The sequence below is a fragment of the Physella acuta genome, unplaced genomic scaffold (genome assembly GCF_028476545.2).
Source record: "Physella acuta isolate Inbredline_101_S28 unplaced genomic scaffold, ASM2847654v3 ptg000090l, whole genome shotgun sequence".
NCBI classification, from domain to species: Eukaryota; Metazoa; Mollusca; class Gastropoda; family Physidae; genus Physella; species Physella acuta.
The window spans coordinates 1,531,443-1,552,006 of record NW_026731610.1 but is presented as its reverse complement, the minus strand read 5'-3'; the positions used below and the strand labels follow the sequence as shown (position 1 = coordinate 1,552,006).

At 38.4% G+C, this 20,564-nt stretch overlaps 2 protein-coding genes across 2 annotated transcripts in view; one reads left to right on the top strand and one right to left on the bottom strand.

Annotated features, from left to right (window-relative positions):
* The window catches only part of LOC131928166 (uncharacterized), a 66,913-nt gene that overhangs the window by 11,056 nt on the left and 35,293 nt on the right, over positions 1-20,564 (bottom strand). The window contains exons 13-24 of the mRNA XM_059284109.1: positions 14,476-14,545; positions 13,453-14,012; positions 11,572-11,701; positions 10,460-10,607; positions 9,360-9,555; positions 8,569-8,689; positions 7,373-7,452; positions 4,088-4,232; positions 2,789-2,890; positions 2,320-2,396; positions 1,775-1,846; positions 120-635 (exon numbers count right to left, since the gene is read on the bottom strand). Of these exons, the coding sequence (XP_059140092.1) occupies positions 120-635; positions 1,775-1,846; positions 2,320-2,396; positions 2,789-2,890; positions 4,088-4,232; positions 7,373-7,452; positions 8,569-8,689; positions 9,360-9,555; positions 10,460-10,607; positions 11,572-11,701; positions 13,453-14,012; positions 14,476-14,545 (2,217 nt within the window). The remainder of the gene's footprint in view (positions 1-119; positions 636-1,774; positions 1,847-2,319; positions 2,397-2,788; positions 2,891-4,087; positions 4,233-7,372; positions 7,453-8,568; positions 8,690-9,359; positions 9,556-10,459; positions 10,608-11,571; positions 11,702-13,452; positions 14,013-14,475; positions 14,546-20,564) is intronic.
* LOC131928103 (uncharacterized) lies at positions 15,503-20,090 on the top strand. The gene is made up of 2 exons (XM_059284028.1): positions 15,503-15,610; positions 18,259-20,090. The coding sequence occupies exons 1-2, from the start codon at positions 15,505-15,507 to the stop codon at positions 19,977-19,979; spliced, it is 1,827 nt and encodes a 608-aa protein (XP_059140011.1). The 5' UTR covers positions 15,503-15,504; the 3' UTR covers positions 19,980-20,090.

Here is a 20,564-nt window from a genome sequence, read left to right as displayed (position 1 = left end):
AAATGTCCTACACAACTCACCACAATGTCCTATAACACTCACTAAAATGTCCTACAACACTTACCAAATGTCCTACAACAATCCCAAAAATGTCCTACTCACCAAAATGTCCTACTCACCAAAATCTCCTTACTCCTGCCGATGCGCTCCACCACGTCATGAACCAGCTCGTCTACGATTTGATTGGTTACCAACTCGCGCGCCAAATCCACACTCGCGCGGGAAAACGCCTGCCAACACCGCCTCAACGTGCTGACGACACTCTTGACGTAATCAGCGTCTGCCTCTCTCTCCTGCTGATCTATACTATCGTCTGCATGATCCAAATTCGCCTTGCGTAGATTACCTTTATACCGCTCAAAACTCAACTTACAGAACTGAGCATCGCAAAGTATCCGGCAAATGATAATTTTCTCTTTCTCTCTCTCACACTGCACTCTCCGATGCAACAAATTCAGCAGATTGTAACAAGCGTAATGTGAGGAATACTTCAGCCCCGTACAACACTGCACGGCTAGTTTGAGAACGTTGAAGAGACGAGCGTTGTCTTGGAAGGTCTTATGGACGTCGCTGACTTTGTTGGCTGGGGTTTCCAGAGAGAGCAGAGCTTTTTCGATTTCTTTCCACGCGGATGTCTGGGGAGACAAGAAGTTGCGAGCAATTGGTTTTTTAATGTCGCTGTGTTCCAGTTTAAGAAAGATATTATGCTGAGTTTCTTTCAGGATACTGCCACCCCCCCCCCCCCCTCACCTTCGCCCGTAGCACGTCCATCCCCCTCCCGTATGAAATTTAAAAAAAAAGTGTATAATTTATACAGGAGATTTATTTTTTTAATCAGTGTCCTTCGTCCGCCCCCCCCCCCCCCACCGTAAATTTCAGTGCATCCTCGGAAATTTCATCCGCCCTCTTTCCCCCCCCCCCCCCCCCCCGCGGAGAAAACTGTCTGAAAGAAACCCTGACAATACGGATACTAAATTGTTAGTTTTCAATGTTAGTATCGCTATTAAATATTAAAAAAACAACATTGTGGCACTTTGTAGCCATTTTGGGTGTTATAATTACGTTTATAATCAAGGTTTCTAGCAGTCATTTTTCTCCGTGGGGAGATGGAGGGGGGTATGGATTTTTGGAGAACAGAGATAACAGAAAAACACACATTCATGTTTCAAAACCTCGTAAAATGAACTTTCTACTGACTTGGACCCGGATTCGAACTCAAGACTTTCGGGTTAGCAGCCTAGCGCTCCATTGCTTAGGTCACGCCGTGCCATTAATTAAATATAGGCCTACTATCATGAAAATGATGAAGCAACAATGAATACAGAAGTAGCTTAATATGGACATAACGTTGATAGAGAACACTGGTTAGATGGTGAAGTAGAGTTATATGAAAGCAAATACAACTGTGTAAACTAACATCAGATAATGAGGAGAAAGCATCAGGAATTAACTGAATGTGGGCATAACATTGATAGACAAAAGAGGTTAAATGGTGAAGTAGTTATATGAAAGGAAATACAAAAGTGTGAACTGACTCAGATAATGAGGTGAAGGCATCAGGAACTAACTGAGTGTGGGCATAACGTTGACAGACAAGACAAGTTAAATGGTGAAGTAGAGTTATATGAAAGGAAATACAACAGTGTGAACTGACCTCAGATAATGAGGTGAAGGCATCAGGAACTAACTGAGTGTGGGCATAACGTTGACAGACAAGACAAGTTAAATGGTGAAGTAGAGTTATATGAAAGGAAATACAACAGTGTGAACTGACCTCAGATAATGAGCTAAAAGCATCCAATGGGAACCCTTCTCGTCCTCCAAAGTTCTCTCTCTCAGCCATCCTCTAGAACAAAATTTGAAGTCAGAATAAATTTAAAGCGAATTAAAGTAATTCAGTCTATTGTTATACATGACTTTGGCTTTGTGCAACAATTGAAAGAGGCTGTCTTTCAATCTGCTCGATGGAAGTCTTTTTCTTAATTATTTTGTTGGAAGAGATTCCCTCTCTCTAATACAATTAAGAATTACGTGACACCTTGTTCTGCTAAATATAAGCAGTTGACTTCGACTTTTTTTTCCGTCAAAGAAAAATAAATATATTGTCAACGAATGTTTAGAAAGCAAGCAATGCTTAAATGAATATAATTGTGTAAACCAAAGTGTCAGTGCCGAGCGGTCATGTAATATTCATTAACATTTAACGTACCTGTTTGGCATAGAAATTCCATTTACATTGTTTTCTACTTTAAAATTTAATTTTCCTGTTTGGCATAGAAATTCCAATTACATTGTTTTCTAATCTATTATTTAACTAACCTGTTTGGCATAGAATTTCCATTTACATTGTGTTCTAATTTCAATGATGATGTCCTCGATATTTTGGTTCTCAAATTCTGTGATATTGTACGGATAAATAAAAAAATAATTAGTGTATAAATATACAGACGTACACTATTGTATATATGTGCCTGCGTGTGCGTATGTTTGTGTGTGCATGTTCCAGCGTGCGCGCGTGTGTGTCTGTATATGTTCGTGTGTATGTGTGTATACGCGCGTGTGTAGTGAGTAACATCTACAAGAAACCAATGTCCAATGTACGACGCCATGCTAATTATATCGTTTATGAATGAAGTCAAGCAATAGGGCTGGTAAGTAGGTCACCAACCAGTTCTACGGCTCAATAAAAGGTTGGTGACCTACTTACCAGCCCTATTTTTCCCTCGCTTGACCTCCTTCTTGCGATGCTACTAAAAACAGCCACACCCTTTAAATACCGTAATGTTACCTTTGGTATGGAAGACGAACTGGGTGATGGACGGGGGAATGTTGCTGACCGTTTCATCCGTCAACAGGATGATGGGTCTGTCTGTGAAGTTGGGCAGGAACTCTGAGAATAATAAATTATAATATTATATTCGTGTTTATAAACAACTTTTTTATATAGGGCTGGTAAGTAGGTCATCTATGGCTCATGCAGGTTTTATTGAGCCGTAGAACTGGTTGGTGACCTACTTACCAGCCCTATAGGGAGGGACGGCTTGGCCGGAAAGTAGAGCTTACGACTGCTAACCCGAAAGTCTCAGGCTCGAATACCGGGTCGAGTCTGTAGCACGTCCCTAAGTTCACCCAGCTCTAATGGATACTTGAATCTCGTCAGGAAAACTAAAGACCGCTAGGCATAGTACTGGACACACTATCCCTTGATGTCTAGATTCTTGAAACAGATGAACTCTACTTCATCTGGCCCATGTGTCTTGTGGACAAACGGGAAAAAAATGATGATGTGTTACATAACACTTTGCAAACAATAAATAAAGTGTTAAATACAGAGTGATCAACAGTTCTGGGAATTCCAACTGGACGATCTAAAACGTTATTTAATCTGTTTCATTAAAGTATAATTAGTCGAGTTAGTGGATATGGTTGAAATGGTACTGGGTGGGTTTAAGAAATGAGATGTTACACACTTGCAATTTTGCTTCTTAAAAAAGACTAATAAATGGAGTTTTGTGTACCTTCTCTTGACTTAGTTTGTCTAGTTAGCAAATAGGTTGATCAGAAATCAATGGGTATTATACAACAGGAGCCTGGGCTTAAAACAACTCTCAATTGCCTATAGTGATGTAATCAAATATCTATATCTATATATATATATATATATATATATATATATATATATATATATATATAATTCTCTTCGTTGGGACCATACGAGACACCACTCAGCATAGCCACCACCCTCATCCCCACCTGTCAGGTGAGCTATGGTTCACCCCGAATGTTAGTAGAGCCGGTTCAAATAAGTGACGGCTATTAGGGGCAGGTAATTTAGTTTTTAAACGATTTGAAACTAAGGGTAGATAATAAGTTTTGATTGATATTTTGATTGTCGTCTGTAAACGGCTGCTTTCACTGGGCAGGGTGGGGTGGGGTAGGGATAGAGGTGGGGTGGGGAAGCAGAGGGGGTGGGGGGTGGGGGAGTGTCGATTCACGAATTATGAATTGTTGATAAGTAGAAAATAAAACAACTAGATAGCGGCGTATGCTACGTCGCGGGTCAGCTCGTCTCTTTTAAGCAACTCACCGCAGTAAAATATCATGTCCGGCCTGGATTGTTGAGTGAGGTATATCATGATAATATCCGCTGCATCAAATGTGGTTTTGGTCAGCAGTTCATAACTTTGGCTTTTGTGGACCACATTCACGTGTGGTCTTAGGAGCACCGACAACTGGAATTTGAAACAAAATAAAAACAAATAAGTCTTGAATGAAATGTTTAGAGCAGTGGTTCTTCATCTTTTCGGAGGTACCGAAACTCATCAGTTTCATTTCCGCATTCACCAAATCGCTCTTTATAGTTTCAACGTCCGCATGGATTTTCAATTTGGCGCCCCCTCCCCAGGAAACCTACTTTCAATTTGGCACCCCCCTCCCCCGGAAACCTACTTTCAGAGCAGAGGAGTAGCGACCCTTCCCGGCACCCGGGGACAGACTTTCAATTTGGCGACCCTCTTGGGAACAACCTTTCAATTTTCAATTTGCACCCCCCACCCAGGACAAACTTTCAATTTGACGCCCCACCCTCCACCATATTTTTTATTATTTGTAATGCAAAACTGCAGCTAAAATGAGGTTTTAATTTTTTTTCAAATCCATTTTGGCGCCCCCTAGGGTCGGCGCCCGGGGACATATATACCCCCCTCCCCGCCCCCCTCGCTACGCCTCTGCCTCACCGAAACCCTGAGTCTGACTCATCGAATCCCTGGGGTTCGACTGAACCCAGGTTAAGAACCACAGGTATAGAGCATATGACTGCTATTGCTAACCTGGACTTCTCAGATTCAGTTCAAGGGTTCGAGTCCTTTGGTCAAAACAATTGAAATGGGTACCACAGGGAGCGGCGTGGCCGGCAGGTAGAGCGCTCGACTGCTACCAAAATTCTCTAGTCCCTGAGTCTGCTTAGCTCTTATGGGTACGAAACTCAAGGTAAAGTAAAGCCGGCTGGGCATAGTGCTGACTATTTTATGCCTTTATATGATAAATTCACAGAAACAGGGTAACTCTATTTCTGCACCATGGACGATCACCTTCGAAAGTCAGTGGCGTCGCTAGATCGGGTATCACCCGGTGCGCCACCTCTTGGTGTCACTCCCTTTTATTTTCACTATAAATGTTGCAGTTGTTTTCACTCTAAAGGCGGCTGGGCATAGAGCCGACCACATTTTATCTTCATATGCCGAGGTCACATAAACAAGTGAACTCTACTTCACTTGCCCCATAGACCGTCAGGTTTGAAAGGGAACTTTCACTCTCTACCCCCCCCCCCCTAAAAAAGTATTAAAGTGTTCGCATTTAATAGTCGGCTGTCAATACACCAGGTTGTAACTTTGTCTTTCTCTATATTTTGCATGTTTACCTCATAGTCTCACCCCCGCCCTTGTCGGGATAATACATTTGTACTTAAAAAAATGTTTCTTGATGTCACCCCCATATATGGTGTTACCCGGTCACCACCCGCCCCCACCTCGCGACGCCTCTGCGAAAGGTGAAGTTTATTTTAATTTCATACTATTTCAAGACGTTTTTTTTTAAATAAACGATTATTTATGGTGCACTATACCTATTGTTTTTTTACATGCAAATAATTAATTATACTTATAATTGCCCATATAAGGTTCATCCATTTATTTAATTGGGATAAAACGCCTTCACTGGGTGTCCCGATTAAGGGGAGACGACTGTAGCACACATCCAAACACATTGGTGAACTTGATGAATTTCTACAAGCTTTTACTTAGTTCAGACCATGTGGTTATTTGTGGGTTTATGTTAAATATTTTAAACTCAATTTTACCCACTTATAATGTATACATTTTATTTTCTCAGACTGTCCAGGTATGTTTATTTCGGTTTAGCTGTCGTGTGTTTAGCCACGTCAACACACATAACGATATTTACTCCCCTTTTACAACTTTAAATAATCAAGGGAAATAACCTATAACTTTGTTACAAACTGTAGTTAAAATCAATAAAAACTCTGTTGTAACTAAAATTTAATAAAATTTAAAAACTTTAACTAAATTAAATAGGTGATTGTATAAATAATATAGTCTATTTAATCTAATATTTATATTTTACAGAATTTAGAATAATTATATGTGTAAGGCAAATTAGAAAACTGTGAGTAATTTTGAACACCAAACTTTTTAAATTGCGATTTACGTTATTTTTAATAATTCAAACCATTGGTTTCCGCGTCAAAGAAAGAATATACTAATTAAAAAAAATTAAAGATTAAAAAAGAAGTTCAAAAGATATTATTCATGACTGTCTTCACTATGAGAAACCCAAATGTTATAGCTATCCCTTCATATGCCGAGGTCAATGAATGAGATGAACTCTACTTCATCTGCCCCATGTGTCGTGGGCATGAACGGGATTAAGAAGAAGAAGAAGAGAAGAAATGGTAAAGTTGAAATAAGACATCACCTTGAGTCGGCTAATTTGATTCCAAAATGAATCAGACCTAAACTTGCAGAGCAGGAGTTTGGGAGATTAACCAAAAAAATATTCGTGTTGGCAGTGGCGTAGCGAGGTCGGGTGTCACCCGGTGCGGCACTTAATGGTGTCACCCCCCCCCCAGAGGCGCTGCGACCCTTCCCGGGGACAAACTTTCATGTTTTCGATTTGCACCCCCCCCTCAAACTTTCGATTTGCACCCCCCCTCTCAAGTTTTTGATTTACACCCCCCCTTCAAACTTTCGATTTGCACCCCCCCCCCATCAAGTTTTTCTCTATATATTTTGCTATTTTTTGCCTTGGTGTCACCCCCCTAAATGGTGTCACCCGGTGCGGTCCGCACCCCCCGCCCCCCCCCCCCTCGCTACGCCCCTGCGTGTTGGTACAGTCAAACATGACAAGGTACCAGTTGTTGAGTCAGGCAGATTAAAAAAAAATAGAAACATGATTTAAGTTGCTGCAGTTGCTCCTAAACAGCAGAGTTTCTTCCAGGCATCTCTTCGGGGGAATGGACCCCCCCCATTCCCCCCATTCCCCTCCCCGCATCACCCCCCCCCCCCCGAAGGTTTCAATCAAACAGTGACGACCATCACCACAGCTTTAGAAATTGTATTTCAGCCAACAAAAATGAAGTTTAAGTTTGACAAAAACAATTTGTTCATATCTTAATAAATGTCTTATTAAAAGTTAAATAAAACAAATGTAAAAAAAAAACACATCCTGGCGAGTTTGCAAAACTAGTTAACACAAAAATCTAATTATTGCTAAAATTTTGGTTTGAATATAAGAATTGAAATAGCTTATAAGAACGTATAAGAAATAATTTAAAAAAAAAAGACTAATTCCTTGCCTTCTGAACTGGTGCAGTATCAACCTCTGAATAAACGATGAAGACGTCGATTTTGGTTTGAACTTTGGAAATCTTTTGTGCTGAGAAAATAAAACAATGCTACTGGTTAGTATTCAACAAATAACTCAAAAATATACATAACTTCTGTTTAGTTTGAACACTATTTTTAACAAACAGTTATTGTTACACACTTTGGTACGACGTAGCCTAGCGGTAGAGAGCTAGACTACTAACCCGAGCGTCCCGAGCTCAAATCCAGGTTCAAATAAGTGGAACGTCCTGAGTCGACCCAGCTCTGATAAGTAACTGACTTAAGTTACGGAAAAAAGCTGACCACATTTACTCTTTGTATTCCTCGGTCATAGAAACAGATGAACTCTACTTCATCTGCCCCGTGTGTCTTTTGCACAAACATGATAATATGATTATTGTTACAGATTATTATTTCAGGATGCTTTTCGTTCTGGATTTGCTTCCATTGCAGCAGTTGTTCGATTTTAGAATTGTCTCTCCAAAATGGGATGCTATCCCCAGTTATCGAGCCTCACTCGCAGGGGGGTTTGCACTCGGGACCACATTACGCCGACCCCTCAGCCCCTAGGTGTTTTTCTTGTTTCCAATGTTGAGAACATAATAGTCCTGTCGGCATTCATCCCCCACCCTTTCAGCTTCTAATGTTGTGTTCAAATTTGATCGAACGATAAGTGTCAGCGTGGTCGAGTCGGTTAAGCTCAAGGTTGCTAAACCGAAGAGTCTCGAGTAGAACCCTCGGGCAGATGAGGCTCGTTATCTGGGGACAGCCACTATTCTAGGAGAGACAACTTGTAGTTTGTTCTTGATATAATCCAGGCGGAAATCGGAGTCAATGGCCTCAATGGCGCATAACCAGTTGACACGTATCCTTAATTGTGTTGGAGGGGGATCCCTTCCGATACTAAAATTAAGAACGAAGAAGATCGAACAATTTTTTTTTAAAAGTTTGATAGGAAGGAGCATGATAACTAAAATTTAGTAACTTTTTAATCTCACTGTTATAATTTAATTGCATCTTCTCATCTAATAACGAAAATCTGTTTCTAATTATAGTGTTGTCAGTTACTTATATTGTGTTTGTATTTTGTTGGAATTTCCGCAGTTGACAAACCGTCTAGCTGTGCCCTAATCTAAGTCAGTAATTTAAAAAGAAAATACGTTACTTGTAAGTGTGGAATCGGCCATCTTCTGTTTCAGAGTACAAGCCACAAGGTTGGAAAAATCCTGCGTCGTTTCAAATGTGTTGGCATAGGACGCTATATACTCCTGTATCTGCTTACTTTTCTATAATTGAAATATAATATATAATTTAATTTAGAGGTACGTCGAGCAGTACTTTGTATCGTTTTTAGTAAAATCATTCTAAGTAAATTTACATGAATTTAGAAGTTATTGTTTGTAAGACTTTAACAAACGCCCCCCCCCCCCACTCAACTTCCCCTTCTCAAAATAAAGTATACATCGATCTTTATACACATATAATACGTATTTTATATTATGTGACTTAGTTATAAAGATGAAAAAAACGTATTCTTCTTTACTCTAAAGACACCTAGTGACGCACTCAGTTATTTCTTTTATTCGTTCTCAATTATATCAAATAGTTGACTTAGCCTGATTTTCTCTCTGGATATGTTTCCATAACCTACTTTCACGACATAAAGATAGATTTAATTTTGATGTTATGGAGTTTTCTCTCGTAACTGCCTCCAGGTCACAAGTCGCAAACTGCCCAATGACCTGACAACTGAACATTTCGCAAACTGCCCAATGACCTGACAACTGAACATTTCGCAAACTGCCCAATGACCTGACAACCGAACTTTTCGCAAACTGCCTAAAGATCTGACAACCGAACATTTCGTAAACTGCCCGAAATTCGGAGGAACGAACTTTCTGTTTAACACTCATTCGGGCTATCTAACCGCCTAAAAATAGACCCATCCTGCTTTACCTTTATACGGCTCCACATGAACTCGTCCACAGAGAGACGAAGCACCGTGTGTCCGGCGATCTTCTTCTCAGCCTCGTCCCCGTACTTAAGCACGTCCAGGGCCAGGGAGACCAGGTCCACACGCTCCTTCTCCAGCACGCTCTGGATCTTCCTGTCCAGACAGATCTTGTACAGGGCCTCTAGTATCTCACAGGCACTGTGGACAGATGAGATTATGGACTAACCTGACTGTTCTAGAGGCAGAGGCGTAGCGAGGGGGGGGGTGGTGGGGTGCGGACCGCACCGGGTGACACCATTTAGGGGGGGGGGGGTGACACCAACGCAAAAAATAGCAAAATATATAGAAAAAAACTTGACAGGGGGGTGCAAATCGAAAGTTTGGATGGGGGTGCAAATCGAAAGTTTGAAGGGGGGGGGGGGGGGGGTAGCAAATCGAAAGTTTGAGGGGAGGGGGTGCAAATCGAAAATTTGTCCACGGGAAGCGTCGCTGCGCCTCTGTGGGGGGGGGGGGGGGGTTACACCATTAAGTGCCGCACCGGGTGACACCCAACCTCGCTACGCCACTGTCTAGAGGTATATAGGCCTATATATATATATATATATATATATATATATATATATATATATATATATATATATATATATATATATATATATATACTAATAACCTTAGGGTTTATAAGACTGTTTATAGAAAACAAACTATGACAATAGTATCAAAAGACACTAAAAATCATATAGTGGTAAAATGTATTTGGTATATGCGACATTACTAAAGCCGTATTTAACCAATGCTAACTGTTATAAGAAAAGAATAATTGTATATTTTTAAAAATTAAATATGTAATTTTTACAAAAGGAGATCGATTATGATTTTCCGACTTTCGGATTCAGTCGAATAGAGATCACTTACTCAATGCATGGGCATATCTAACGTCACCTGGACTAACATTACCTGCTTGCTTGCAAGACTTAAATGATGTCAACTGCCTCATGTCACGAGTCACCTGATGTCACCTGCTTGATGTCACAACTTACCTGATGTCACCTGTTTGATGTCACGACTCACCTGATATCACCTGCCTCATGTCATGACTCACCTGATGTCAGCCACTCTGTGTCTCGTATCCTCCCACTCATCTCTCGTGGCCGGGATGATGGTGAACGCCGAGTGGTTTAAAGTCAAGAGATGGATCTGGCTTTTGTCTACCATATAGGCCAACGTCAGCAGTACCCTCAAACTCAGCTCTAGGGGGAAAATATAGTAATGTATGTAACGAAACAAATATAGGAATGTATGTAACGAAAACAAATATAGGAATGTATGTAACGAAACAATTATAGGAATGTCTATAACGTAAAAAATGACTATAACGAAAAAATAAAATTAAATTTCTATAACGAAAAAACGATGTCTCTAAAGAAACTATTGTAGAAATAACTATAAAGAAAACAATATAGGAATGTTTATAACGAAACAAATATATGAATGTCTATAACGAAACAAATATAGGAATGTCTATAATGAAAAAAAATATAGGAATGTCTATAACGAACAAATATAGGAATTTCTATTACAAAAAATACAGGAATGTCTATGAAAAAAAATATAGGAATGTCTATAACCAAAAAATATAGGAATGTCTATGAAAAAAAAATAGGAATGTCTATAACCAAAAAATATAGGAATGTCTATAACCAAAAAAAATATGTCTATAACGAATAAATTATAGGAATGTCTATAACGAAAACAAATATAGGAATGTCTATAACGAAAAAAATATAGGAATGTATATAAAGAAAAAATATAGGAATGTTTATAACGAAACAAATAAAGGAATGTCTATAACGAAAACAAATATAGGAATGTAGGTCTATATAACGAAATAAAATATAGGAATGTCTATAGCGAAAACAAATATAGGAATGTCTATAACGAAAAAATACAGGAGTATCTATAACGAAAAAAAAATATGAATGTCAATAACGAAAAAAAAAAATAGAAATGTCTATAACGAAAAAAATATGGGAATGTCTTTAACGTAAACAAATATAGAAATGGCATTATAAAAAGAAACTGATTCAACAGGTTGTTTGACTAACATCCCAAGAAATGATGAAGCCTAACACAACACCGACAAACATCCCAAAAAATGATGAAGCCTAACACAAGACTGAAACATAAAGACGGAAATGTTCAGTAAAAGTTTACCAGGCTTCAGCGAGAGAAAGTTGCCCAGAACGTCCACCAACTTCCCCATGGTTTTCCTGTCTTCGTCCAACCTTGACCTTGCTATGTTGTAGATGGTCGTCAGACTCGAAGAAAACAAGAAGGAATCGTCCTGTGGATGAGAGACACATATGGTCCATACAAGGCTGGGTTGGGAACGGTGTGGTTGAGTGGTAGAGTACATGACTGTCAACTTGAAGAATACCCGACAGCAGTGTCGTCGCTAGTTCGGGTGTCACCCGGTGCGGCACTTCATGGTATCACCCCCCCCCACCACCCCAAAGAAATAAAGTATATATATATGCTATATAATTACATATATTTGTGTATGCGTGTGTATCGGCCTACATAGACCTATAATTTGAATGCTACACATACGTACATGTGTATGAATAAGATTTAATCACTGCAGACGTAATAATAATGATGTTTATCAAAAGTAAGTTAAAATTTTAGTTGGATATAGCATTTTTTTTCTCTATAGTTCGCGCGTTTACAATATGGTGTCACCCAAACCCTCTTGTAATAATCATCAATTTGTACTTAAAAGACTATTTTACTTTAATTAATCGTTAATGGAACTGGCAAAAAGGCATTTTTCTTCTGTACATTTTGCAATTATTTATATTGGTGTCACCCCTCTAAATGGTGTACCCGGTGCGGTCCGCACTCCCCGCCCCGTCCTCGCTACGCCTCTGCCAGAAAGTCTCGAGTTTGCATCTCGATCCGGAGTTGAGTCAGTAGGGCTTCCACTTCCAGCTTAGTGCTTCTACATAGTTAATTAGGTCTAAAAAGCAACTTAACTTTTTAAATACTTTTTTCGCAAAAGAACTTCATCTCGTTAAGGGACTTTACATCTCTTACTAACAAAAATCTCATTAATACTCTCTAGGACATTTATCTCTTTAAATGACAAAATTGAAACTTTTTTCGCGACTAGTTCCTGCTCAATCTTGTCAATTTAATGTTTTAAGAACAACTTCCCTATACGCCATGTATCACTTTAAGGGAGGGGGAGAATGTTTACACCGGTATCCGATAATGGAATCTTCTTTAAAAAGGGTTGTTAAGTTACTGGTAGTTAACTAAATACACACATGGCTGGCTAATGTCAATGCTAACCCTGTCCCTAACCCCAACCCTGGTCCTACCATACGCCTAACCCTAATTTTTAAACATAAAATTAGTCGAGATTGCAATACTACTAGCAACCCAACACCACTTTTTTAAAGAATATTCTAATATCGACACCGGTATCTATAATCATCCGAATTACTTAGATTAAAACTTCCCTATAGGAAATTTATTTAATTTTAACAACTGAAATCATTTCTCCCTACCAGATCTTGCTCAGTCTTGTCAATTAAATTATTTTAATCAAAACTTCTCTATACCAGAGGCGTAGCGAGGGGGGGGGGACGTCACATATGTCCCCGGGCGCAGACCTTAGGGGGCGCCAAAATGGGTTAAAAAAACAAATTAAAATCTCATTTTAGCTGCAGTTTTGCATTATAAATATAAAACAATATATGGGGGGGGGGGGTGCAAATTGAAAATTGAAAGGTTGTTCCCGAGGGGGGCGCCAAATTGAAAGTCTGTCGCCGGGCGCCGGGAAGGGTCGCTACGCCTATGCTCTATACGACATTTATTTTAACAACTGAAATCATTTCTCCCTACCAGGCCTGCTCAGTCTTATTAATTAAATTGTTTTAAATCAAAACTTCCCTAAAGGACAATTATTTATTTTAACAACTGAAATCATTTCCCCCTACCAGATCCTGCTCAGTCTTGTCAATTAAATTGTTTTAAAACTTCCCTATAGGACATGTATCACTTTAAGTTAGTGAAATCATTTCTCCCTACCAGATCCTGCTCAGTTTTGTCGATCAAGTTAACCAGATCCTGGTACAACTCCTGCACGACGCCATCTTTATCCAGCTGACCTGCCACCTTGCTACTGGCACGTGACAAACTGGCCCAGAATTCCCTGACCAGCTCCAGCGTCTGCCTCTCGTCGAAAGAAATTTTCTCCAAAAAATTGACATTCAGATGTTCCAGACCCGCCTTCCTCAGCACAGATTTGTACTTGATGAAACTTTTTTCAACAAAACCGATGTCCGACATAAAATCTCCGAAAAATTTCATCTCTGGTATTGATAAGTGGGCGCATCGTAGCTTCAGTAGTTCCAGATTTGTTAAAAGTTCATTGTCTTCTTTGGATATAAATCCTTCTATAATCGTGATTCCTAGTTTTAAAAGATGAAATGTATCTTCTGTAACTAAATTGGGTTGAATTGAATAATCGCGGTCTAAATTAAAGTTGATTTTTTTCAGTTCATTTTTCAAATCTTGCGGTACTGTGAACATTAGAGAGTGTTCTTTATTTACTTTTGTGATCTGCAATGTTTCGATGCGGAATTCACCTGAAATAATAATTTCTGTTCATTACACATTACTAGAAGTTTCGTCTTTTAGAAAAAAAAATATTTTCCTTAAGCTATTTATCGTAGCTAATTTTAGGATTTTTTTCAAATATCTTAAAGCATTTATTTTCTTATCTCGACATAATATGTTGTGCCGACAGTTAATTAAAATGTAAGCATGATAATTCCAAAACAAAAATAATTTTTTGTTGTTGTATTATATTTTGCTATGTATCTTAAAAGATATACACAATAAAATACTACTAATATTTTCTAAAAATATTTTTTTTGGTTCTTTGGTGAGTCAGCTTCCCGTGAGTTTCTTTTGTTTTCCTATAAAGATCATTCTGGATAGTTGAGTTTATTAATTACAAATTTCCGGGAGGTTGATTCTGCTTCTTGTAATATTTATACGGTTTCCTACGAAAATTGTTCTGGCAAGGTGAGCTTATTTACAACTTACCTGGAGAATGATTCGCCTCATAGTAATCACGTTTAGACAACCTACTTTCAAGTTGCGGGCGATTTGCTACCTGAAATAGAAACTTGATGTCATTAGTTTTTTTTTTAATAAATACATTTACCAAATAGGAAAACAGAGAAAAAGAGTTTGTATCAGTCGGATAACAAGATTATTGTTGTTAGTGCAGGCGACATTGGGCATGGCAATCTTTTTTACGTAACGAGCATCAGGCCAGTGGCGTAGCGAGGTCAAGTGTCACCCGGTGCGGCACTTAATGGTGTCACCCCCCCCATGTCGAGATTTGTCAACTTTGCTCTTAAAAGACTATTTAACACTCTCATTAATCACTTAATTAAGTGGGACTATCATTTTTCTGAATATATTTTGCTATTTTTGCCATGGTGTCACCCCCCCCCCCAAGATGGTGTCACCCGGTGCGGTCCGCCCCCCACCCCCCGTCGCTACGCCTCCGCATCAGGCACCAGTTTTGTTGTTGCCTTTTTCGTTTACTTTAGTGGCATCTAAAACAGGTCAGCACCAGAGGCGTAGCGACCCCTCCCGGCGCCCGGGTACAAACTTTCAATTTGGTGCCCCCCTCATATATTTTTTTGTATTTATAATTCAAAATAGCATCTAAAATGAGCTTATTATGCCCCCCCCCATCCCGTCGCTACGCCTCTGTCAGCACTAGTCAACAAATACCCCAACTACGCCACGAGCTTAGCCATATGAAGGGCTCAGTGGAAAAAGTACTTAAGTTACATTTTTTCAAAAATGAGTTAAGACCGGTATATTATTTGATTACCTCCCCTTAACCATCCCTGTAAATTTGGGCCATGGAAAGAGTACCGAAGTAGCTTAATTTGAATACTCTGCATCAGCTGTTTTGGTAAAATTTTGAAGAAAAAGTTCTTAAGTGCTGATCTTTAGGGGAAAAAGTTCTTAACTGTTACCAACCAATCACAAAATTACTGCCAGCCAATAAGAATGCACCAAAAAGGCACACCCTTCCTGTTACTTTCTACAACAATGGCTGACAACGTAGTTGAGAAAAGTGAAAACAAAACTGGGAAAAAAAGAAAATCTACACCAAATAAATGGTCAAAGACTGCAATAAAGCGTGCCAAAGCTTCAGGTATGTTGTTTATTGAGTAATCAAAATAATAAAATTAAAGATAGCTATGTATACTAATTTCTATTTAAAAATAACATTCACTTTGTAGGGTAAAGGAGGGCGTTAAGAGCCACACTTTTTAGCACCTGTACATTTTTAAAGATTTCTACTAATCTAAAAAATGTTTATTATTGAAAATATGGAAAAATTATTCTAACATATCTTACACAATATAAAAATAATAACAAAGTCTATTGAATATACTTTAAATGGGTTTAATTGAACATTTATTGTCATACCCCCGAAATCAGCATTTGGGGTGATAGGAGCCGGACAATGGGGCGATAAGTATTATCTCCTAGTTTAGACTAACTCCGCAATAAAAATAATTAATTTCTAACTCCAAAATAGTAAATGCTGTGTACACACACTTTAACTGATACTAGCTATCACTAGATCCCAATGGGCCCAGTCTACAATTGATACAATTGCAGGTGTACATAGGGCCTACAGTCTAGTAGTTTACAGTAGGCACATTAGTATGCCTAGTGTGTAGCTAGTATACTAGTGTGTAGCTGTCCAGAGTTAACATTCTTGTATGTAAAAAGGGGTGGTACTAACTAATCTGCCTAAATGTTTTCCCCTGATAAGCCATGTGTGCTATACATTACATAACATGACATGGAGGTGAGAAATGTTGAGGGGAGAGCAGTGGTACTGGTTTACCCTTTGTTCTCCTTGCTGGACCCTGAGGGCCATAAATTACATAAGGAGATGCTATTTCTGGTTGGCTGAGATCTAAGAACTTAGTCCATGCTACCTACAAAGAGATAAGTTTTATGGTGGGTTAGATACAGGTGGGGGTTGGGTATCATGGGGGTGAGAAATGTTGAGGGGAGAGCAGTGGTACTGGTTTCCCCTTTTTTCTCCTTGCTGGACCCTGAGGGCCATAAATTACATAAGGAGATGCTATATCTGGTTGGCTGAGATCTAAGAACTTAGTCCATGTTACCTACAAAGAGATGAAGTTTTATGGTGGGTTAGATACAGGTGGGGTCTGGCTATCATGGGGGTGAGAAATTGTGAGGGGAGAGCAGTGGTACTGATTCCTCTTTGGTCTCCACCCTGCTAGACCATAAAGGTCATATATTACATAACATGCCACCCCAGATTGTCTGAGATCTGTAACTGTAATCCATGTTACCTACAAAGAGATGAAGTTTTATGGTGGGCCAGAAACTGGTGGGGGCTGTGAATCATGGGGGTAAGAAAATGTAAGGGCGGGGGGGGGGGGGAGCAGTGGTATTAATGTGTCTGTTTACTTCCCTGCTGGACCATGAGGGTCATACATTACATAACATACCACCCCAGATTGGCTGAGACCTAAGAACATTTATTCCTGTTACCTACAAAGAGATTAGAAGTTTTATGGTTGGTTAGAAACAGGTTAGAAACAGTCGGCTGTATTGCCCCTTAGGGGTAATAAGTATGTGTACCATTTAAAAAATTACCTGGCTAACATCACATGGCTGAATTTTTACTTTTTAGCAGATTAGAATTGTATTTCTATCATTTAGACACAAGTCTGTTTAACAATTAATACATTTTGTGTTAACTATTCCTATACTAGTGTCATATTCAGTGGTCTAATAAATGAGAAACTTGCACATAGGGTTTCAAGAGCCACATAACAGTATCTGTTATAACTTTTCTAAACAGGCAAGCTTTTGGACAAAATTAATGTATTCATGTAGATTTAGTTATTATCTAACAAATAAAACCATTATGGTAATGATCAGTCAAGTTTTACTCAGGTAATGATAAAAACTTTATAGCATGGTAAAATGGGACAAATGTCGGCCATTTTGTTTTGGCACCAATAATCACTGTGCAAAAAAAAATTCACCAAAATAAAACTATTCTAACCATAGCTATAAAAATAGTGTTAAAATGTACAACAACCAATGCTCTAATACAGGAACAATGAATGGGCTTGAAAAACTCATTTGGTTTATTACAAAGTGAAGTTTCCCAAGTTATGTCTTTTTGGAAAAAAAGTTCACAAAATGGTTTTATGGAGATGAGAAATTTTAGGGAAAGAGCAGTAGGATTAAATCCTGTCTCATCCTCTCCCTATTGGACCTAGTGGGTCATAAATTACATAAAATGAATCCTCTGCTTCTCTGTTATCAAAGAACAGCAGTGGTTGTTACCTCAGCAGTAGATTAGCAGTGTTATTGGGGGTTTTGTGGGGGTGGGGTGTTGATTGGGGCTTAATACCACACGGCTCTTAACGCCCTCCTTTACCCTACTTTACTTTCTTATCATGCCATGCTATGATTTCGGCTTTCATGCTGTACTGTACTGTTATCACTGCAGAATTTCGGCGATTTGAGGACTATATTATTAATATTATGTAAAATCTAGATCTAGTCTGTTTTAAATTATACGTTTATTAGCCTTAGGTACCTTTCTATTGAATTAAACAGCTCTCAGTTCTATTTTAAATAGTAGGCCCTATCTAAAATGTGATTTTTTTTTAATTTATAGAATCTAGATCTAATTACTAGATCTAGTATTAGCCTATCTATACTATTAGTATTACACCCTCTTCACCTCACTCATATTATGTTGTAACCTAATGAAAAATGTAAACTTTCTATTTGCAGGCGATGCTCACAAAAACCATGTTGGAAAGGATGTTGATGAAAGGAGCCAGCACTATGTGGACTGCAGGTGCAAATGTCTAGAGAAGTTTAACGATGGAGAAAGGAGTAATATTTTAAAAGAATTTAATGAGCTTGCCGAACATGAGAAACAAAACATTTATTTAAGGGGTTGCATTTCTGTAAAAGAAGAAAACACTATCAGGCGAAAGCAGAGTCAGGCAGCCCCCAAAACATTCCGTAGCAGCTACAGCTACACAATAAAAGAAACTGGCTCACCTATACCTGTGTGCAAAAATGCTTTTTGTGCTCTGCATGGTATTAAGGAATCACGCCTGAAGAAAAAAGTCCTGAACTTTGAAGACCCCCTACAAGACTTAAGAGGAAAGCATGGCCATCACAAAAAACTTAATGATGAGATTCGCCAAGCAATCCGTCAACATATTTCTTCATTTCCTGCAAGAGAAAGCCACTATTCTCGAGCAGACAATAGAAAAAGGATCTACCTAACCTCTGACCTTAACATTTCTGAGATGTTTAGGTTGTTTTTGGAACAACACCCAGACATGAACACTATGGCCAAAGAATGGATCTATAGAGATATTTTGAACTTTGAATTTAATATTAGTTTTGGGTTTCCACGCACAGATATATGTGACACGTGTGAAAAATTTAATGCTGATATTAAATCTGCCACTGTCAACAGAAATAATGATTTGGTTTTCAAACTAAGAACTGAACATGAAGTTCACAAAAGAAAAGGGGATGCCTTCTATGAGCAGATAAGAGAGGATAAGCATCTTGCTCTTTCTACTAATGATACTAAAGTCATAGCTATGGATTTCCAAAAGAACCTGCCTCTACCTGTTACTGGGATTGGCCAGGAGTACTACAAAAGACAGCTGGCTGTGCATAACCTTGGCATTCATGATGTTTGCTCTGGAAATGCTTCGATGTACATTTATGCAGAAAATTTTGCTAACAAAGGACCCAATGAGGTTCTTTCATGTCTGGAACACTATATAGAAGAATTGCCGGAGTCGATAAGAAAACTGGTCATTTTCACAGATAATTGTTTTTCTCAAAGCAAAAACCGATACATTGTTGCTTTTTTGCAAAATTTATGTAATACTAAACTGACTGAAGTTGTTATTAAGTACCCAATTCCTGGTCACAGCAGAATGCCATGTGACAGAGACTTTGGCAGAATTGGAAAAAAAAAATTAAAAACAGATAAGTTTTATAAGCCTTCTGACCTGGTAAATCTTATTGCCAAATCAAGCATTAATAATTCATGGAAAATTGTGTATGTTGAACATCCATTTACTGACAATTTGGAAATGGACAGTAGACCTGTTGTCAGGGTTAAAGATTTTAAATCTAGCCTGGACAAAGTCATTAAAGCGCCAGAGGGTATTGCCAGTCTCAGAGGGATTTTATTTGAAAGGCCGAAGAACCCTGTTGGCAGAAGCTCAATGACTGGCCCTCTTACTTTCACTTTAAATTTATTAAAAAGGGGAAAATCACTGAACACCTTAAAATCAGCTATTCAAGATTGCCCTTTGGCATTCAACGGCTTTCTTCCAATAAAGAAAGCAAAATTTGATGACATTATGTCACTTTTGTCCCATGTCCATCTTCCAGAGAGTGTAACTTTTTACACTTCCCTCAAACCTTTAGAAATGTCTACAGAAGAGGATGAGCAAGCTGATGATTTTGAATAGGACATTTAATTTAATTTTGTATAGATAATTATTGAGGTAAATAGTGTTACCATCAAGATTATAAATAATTATTACATCACATTTGTTTGACTATTTCTGTTGACTCTGTATATACCAATAATTTAAATTCATTTTGTGTTTATACCTTTGTTGTTTAAAATTTGAATGGAAATAAACATTTTGACATAATCATAAACAGAATCTTGTCAAAGTGTGTTTATCGTTAAAGAATATTACTATTTGCCATTAGATGTTTACTTTAAAGGCAGTCTTTTAATAAAATGATTTCCAGTTGGTATTATTCAAATGGTAGCTGTAGATAGATCCATCTTATGTAACCTACACTAATAGGCAGATGATCACTGATGAACTTAACACTGGCAACAGAAATGTTATCTACCTATTATTTAAACATCATACTAACAGCTGCTTGAATTATAAATAAACAGGGTGTGAGTAGGGGACTATTATTGACTGACAAAACATTTATGGGTGCAAAACATTGCTAGTAAATTTAAAAATTAAGTTGAAAATAAAAATTCAGGGCAAAAAGTACCTAAGTGCAAAACCTCTTATTTATCACAA

Excerpts from the sequence above, each read along its gene's own strand:
- LOC131928103 (XM_059284028.1), top strand. The coding sequence starts at position 15,505 with ATGGCTGACAACGTAGTTGAGAAAAGTGAAAACAAAACTGGGAAAAAA. Across the intron at positions 15,611-18,258 it reads AAAGCGTGCCAAAGCTTCAG|GCGATGCTCACAAAAACCAT; the intron begins GTATGTTGTTTA and ends TTCTATTTGCAG.